The following is a 5,397-nucleotide window of genomic DNA, read 5'->3' on the forward strand; positions in this document are numbered from 1 at the left end:
GCAAGTACATTCAATGTACTGACCTGGCATGTCATGCCTGATTTCAGGCAAGTCGTTTCGGATCGGAGAGCTTCCCGCGTCTAGAATCGTGTTCACATTGGTGTTCGTGTACTATGGAGTTCCACTTCGTCGTCGTGCCGCTGGCGCATAGTTATCATGATCGAGGCCCCTTCATGTTCATTAAATAATGTACATACTGTTCAGCCGCGCCATGTGTGCCGCTTGGCCTCGCTACTTGATGTAATATCATACCTATGTTCCGCTAGTATCAATAAAGCAGTTGTTTTCTGTACCAAGTTGTTGTGTGTTTCCAGAAGACTTGATCTTTGGGCTAGCAATGCAAGGTAAACCGGTTGCTCTGAGCCGGGGTGCCACAACGCTTGGTATCAGAGCCACGCTGACTGTAGGACACGCTAAACCGTTGATGCGCTAGCTAAACAGTAGTTAGCTTAGTCTGAGTGCCGGTAGTAATAGAAATTGATTGTTGCATTGCATGCATTTTATTTGTTGTTATTACTGACCGCTTGATGATTGTGAGTGTAGATGGCTCCAGTTCCGATCATGTACCAGTCTGAGCCAGCCCCATACACATCGCCGCACCTACTTCAGAACGTGTGGCAAGGACTCTACCCAGAGGGCGCTGATCCAGTGTATCAGGTGTATCGGGAGCATCTGGCCGGATCACTGTACGAGTACTACACGGAGGTCACTCTACACCATAGCTCACCTTCCAGCGCTTACACCCGTTCTTCTAAGGGTGGTTTCGCTTGCATGCCGTCTCAGGCTATTCATTTTGCTACACCCGAGGCTCTTGTAGACTTGCGCTACAATGAGATTCGCATGCAGACCCACCCAGGTTTCTTTTTCTACCCGTCTCTGCTTGAGAACGGGCGTATCCGCTTTCCTTTTATTGATCCGGTGTGCGATCATCCTTCTAGCCACCTTTCTCTCTATATCACTGCCAGTTATCTTTTGATCTATGAGTTAGCCCGAGAGCTGACCCGAGCCCGGATTGCTCTTGCCGCTGCTCGTAATAGGAACCCTCCACCTATTGTCGGTTTCACTCCATTTGTTCCCCCAGTATCTGTTACTCCGGTTACTTCGGTGACCACTCAGGGTATCACCAACCCTTTGGCAGTGACCCCTCGCAGTGCCCCTACTGTGTGGGCTCCCTTGTCGCTACTCCTGCAGCCCCTATGCTTAGATCTCGTCCCGCACCTGCCCCTGAGGGAGAATCCTCGAGGCAGCGCCGCCGTGTCACTTTTAACCCGGAGGTATCCACAATCAGCTCAGGATCTAAGTCTGACTCAGGAGAGGAGCCCGCCGCAGCGATAGCTGAGCACTAGATCGTTAGAGTATCGCGATCGTCATGACGTTGATGTACGGATGTAGTCGTACGTGACATGATGCTTAGTTTCATGTATGTGGGTAGTCGAACCAGTCATGATGTTACCTTTCATGTATGAGTCTATGTATAATTATGTTGGAACCTTTTTATCCGCCCTGATTTCTTTTCGTTGTTTTCTTCTGGGTTTGTCACTGGCTTTTATTCCCATTTTAGATATTTCTCATCTCGGTTGCTTTATATTGGGAAAACAAATAATAGGATGACGCGGGGAGGCAGCAGCAGCCACGCTTGTGAGGATGTTCCTGTTCGTCGCTCCGCAAGACAGGCAGGACATTCCCCCGAGCTGTATCAGCCACCACCACCTCCACCACCACATCCGCCCTCCACTGAGCAAATCATGCATATGTTTGAAGAAAGAAGGAACAACGATCTGATCGAATTGCTGAAAAGTGTGCAAGCTATGGTTGGGCAGAATGGAAATCAGAATGGTCACCACTCCAAGTTGTCAAATTTTCAAAGGACCAAGCCTCCCAGTTTCAGTCAAGTTATCGATCCATTGGAAGCAGATGATTGGCTAAGGACTATTGAGAAAAAGCTTGAGATTACTCGCACTGAAGAAGCTGACAAGGTTCCCTTCGCTACGCATTATCTTGAAGGAGCGGCCGCTATATGGTGGGATAATGCTAAGGCTATGTGGCCTGCAGACGAAGAAATTACTTGGACTAAATTCAAGTATCATTTCCGCAAGTATCATATTCCAGCCGGGATTATGAAGGTCAAGCAGCGCGAATTTCTCGGCCTCACCCAAGGAAGCCTGTCAGTAAGTGAATGTCTGCACAAGTTCAACCATCTGGCCCGCTATTCTCTTTATGATGTGGCCACAGAAGAAAGGAAGATCGACAGATTTCTTGCAGGACTGAATCAACACCTCAGATGTACTCTCAGCATGTTGATTTCCCGGATTTCCAAATCTTGGTCAACAAAGCTCTCATCGCAGAAAGGGAACAAAAGCTCATGCAAGACAACCGGCCTGCTAATAATGACCACAAGCGCAAATTCGAGCCTAAGAAGGATGGACAGCCCGTACAGAAGGCTCGTACCTGGCAGCAGACTCAGATTGAGTACAAACCTAATTGGCAGCAGAATGTTAACAAGACCACTACCCAAGTCAAGAATGTCGTGACCATCTTGGTGCGCGAAGAATGCCAACGCAACAATTCCTGTTTTAATTGTGGTCATACCAGACATTATGCCAGACAGTGCCCCAAGAACAGCAAGCCAACCGCCCCATTCAGGACACAAGTTAATCATCTGGAGCCCTATTCAGCCTCAAGGGCCATCCAAGGGCAAATTCACCACCTCTCCGCCGACGAAGCCCAAGAAGACCCGGAGGTCGTCATTGGTATGTTTCCTGTTAACAACATACCTGCAATAATTTTATTTGACTCTGGGGATTCCCACTCTTTTATTTCGTGGAGTTTTGCTACCCAAAACAAATTCCCTTGCTCGATTTTGGGAAAGAATATGCTGGTACAATCCCCGGGATCTTTGCTCAGAAGCAATCTGGTCTGCCGAAATTTGGAAATTCATATCAAAGGAGTCAGCTTCCCAACATCCTTGATTTTCATCGAGTCTGCCAAATTGGATATTATTTTGGGAATGAATTGGTTAACCCAATATCAAGTGTGCATCAACTGTGCAACCAGAGAAGTCACTTTTACCAGTCAGGAAGGTCGAACCACGAAGTTTTATGCCAGGAGAAGCATACCCAAGAAAGAAATGGTTTTCACAGCCGTGGCTGAAGAATTGGAATTAATCCTGTGGTTAGTGAGTTTCTAGAGGAATTACCAGGCATGCCGCCAAACAGGGAGCTAGAGTTTGCAATTGATCTGGTGCCTGGAACCACACCGTTATACAAGAAGTATTATCGGATGCCCTCGTTAGAATTAGTGGAATTAAAGAAACAACTTGATGAGATGCTTCAGAAAGGATACATCCAGCTCTTCACCATGGGGATCACCCGCGATATTTGTGGACAAGAAGGACGACAGTCTTCGGATGTATGTAGATTACCGTCAGCTGAATGATGTCACCATCAAGAACAAATATCCACTGCCAAGGATTGATGATTTGTTTGATCAACTCAGTGGGGCAAAAGTATTCTCCAAGGTTGATCTGAGGACCGGATATCACCAGCTAAAAATCAAGAAGGAAGATATTCTCAAGACCGCATTCACTACTTGATACGGTCTTTATGAATATACAGTCATGTCTTTCGGTCTCACCAATGCCCCTGCCTTTTTCATGCATATGATGAATAAGGTATATATGGACTTCTTGGATAAGTTTGTGGTGGTCTTCATCGATGACATCCTCATTTACTCAAAGAGTGAAGAAGAACACAAGAAACACCTCAAAGCAGTTTTGCAAAGGCTCCGTGACCATCAGCTATATGCGAAGTTCAGCAAATGTGAGTTCTGGCTCAAGCAAGTTGGATTTCTGGGGCATGTGCTTTCCGCAGAAGGGATAGCCATGGACCCAAGCAAGGTGAAAGATGTGCTTGATTGGACTGCACCGACGATAGTGTCAGAAATCCGGAGTTTCCTTGGATTAGCTGGATACTACCGCCGCTTTGTCGAAGGATTCTTCAAGATTTCCAAGCCAATGATAGAGCTCCTCAAAAAGGATAAGAAGTTTGAATGGATTGAGGATTGCGAAAGGAGCTTCACCGAGCTAAAGACCAGGCTGACAACATCACCAATATTGACTCTGCCAGACATTTACCGCAACTTTGATATATATTGCGACACATCCCGAAAAGGCCTTGGATGTGTACTCATGCAAGACGGCAAGGTTGTGGCCTACGCATCTCGACAGTTATGGCTACACGAAGGAAACTATCCCGCGCATGATTTGGAGTTGGCCGCTGTTGTGCATGCTTTGAAAATTTGGAGACACTATCTCATTGGAAAAAGGTGCCAAATTTCACCGACCACGAGAGTCTCAAGTACATATTCACTCAACCGGACCTGAACCTTCGACATCGAAGATGGCTTGAGTTGGTCAAGGGTTATGACCTCGGGATAAATTATCATCCGGGTAAAGCCAACGTGGTTGCCGATGCCCTCAGCCGCAAGCCTGCCAGTCTGACTGTTTTAATGGATTCCATGCTTCGGGAACTCCAAGAAGAGATCGCTCAGCTCAATTTGGTGATAGTTGATGCTAGTCTTGCCAATATTTTGGAAGTTGCTCCTACCCTTGAGGATGAGATTCGTAGAGCCCAGGCAGATGACGTATTGTTGCAATTCCATGCCCAACGTATGCAAGAAGGAAAGACTCAGGATTTCTCTAAGGATCAGTAAGGTACGCTAAGGTTTCGAGGAAGGATTTGTGTACCCGAGCAAGTAGACCTCAGAAAGAAGATCTTGGCAGAAGGACACGAATCTTCGTATTCAATTCATCCAGGAGGTACCAAAATGTACGAAGACCTTCATCAGATATTTTGGTGGGATGGAATGAAGAAAGATATTGCATATTTTGTTGCCTCCTCTGATATATGCAACAAAGTAAAGGCGGAACACCAAAAGCCCGCCGGACTTCTTCAACCACTACCCGTCTCACAATGGAAATGGGACGATGTCTGCATGGATTTTATCACCGGCCTACCAAGGAATCACCGAGGCAATGACACAGTATGGGTCATAGTGGACATGCTAACAAAGGTGGCTCACTTCATCCCCATCTGGACCACCTATAGAGCCGATCAGCTTGCACAGCTGTATGTGTCCAGGATCGTCAATTTGCATGGAGTGCCAGAAACAATTACTTCAGACCGAGGATCTCTCTTCACCTCAGCATTTTGGTCACGTCTTCATCAAGCATTGGGGACTGCCCTAAATTACATCACATCCTATCATCCTCAGACGGACGGGCAAACTGAGCGAGTAAATCAGATACTCGAAGATATGCTCCGAGCATGTGCTTTAGCCCAAGGATCCAAGTGGGAAGATTCTGTGCCGTATGCCGAGTTCTCCTACAACAACAGTTTT

The 5,397-nt window shown here is 46.8% G+C and overlaps 1 protein-coding gene across 1 annotated transcript; it reads left to right on the forward strand.

Annotated features, from left to right (window-relative positions):
- Window positions 1-543: 543 nt before the first annotated feature.
- Window positions 544-4,710, forward strand: LOC141029637 (uncharacterized). Its single transcript, XM_073506149.1, has 7 exons — window positions 544-920; window positions 1,562-2,168; window positions 2,294-2,494; window positions 2,609-2,750; window positions 3,188-3,408; window positions 3,737-4,201; window positions 4,324-4,710. Exons 1-7 carry the CDS (start codon window positions 544-546, stop codon window positions 4,708-4,710), a joined length of 2,400 nt encoding a protein of 799 aa, XP_073362250.1.
- The last annotated feature ends 687 nt before the right edge of the window (window positions 4,711-5,397 follow it).

This window comes from Aegilops tauschii, chromosome 1, assembly GCF_002575655.3.
Source record: "Aegilops tauschii subsp. strangulata cultivar AL8/78 chromosome 1, Aet v6.0, whole genome shotgun sequence".
In the NCBI taxonomy this organism is placed as follows: Eukaryota; Viridiplantae; Streptophyta; class Magnoliopsida; order Poales; family Poaceae; genus Aegilops; species Aegilops tauschii.

What these genes read in the sequence shown, in the direction of transcription:
- LOC141029637 (XM_073506149.1), top strand. Translation starts at nt 544, where the DNA reads ATGGCTCCAGTTCCGATCATGTACCAGTCTGAGCCAGCCCCATACACA. An exon ending in TTTCCTTTTATTGATCCGGT is followed by an intron (nt 921 to 1,561) that starts GTGCGATCATCC and finishes TTCCCATTTTAG; the next exon opens with ATATTTCTCATCTCGGTTGC. An exon ending in TACTCATGCAAGACGGCAAG is followed by an intron (nt 4,202 to 4,323) that starts GTTGTGGCCTAC and finishes CATTGGAAAAAG; the next exon opens with GTGCCAAATTTCACCGACCA.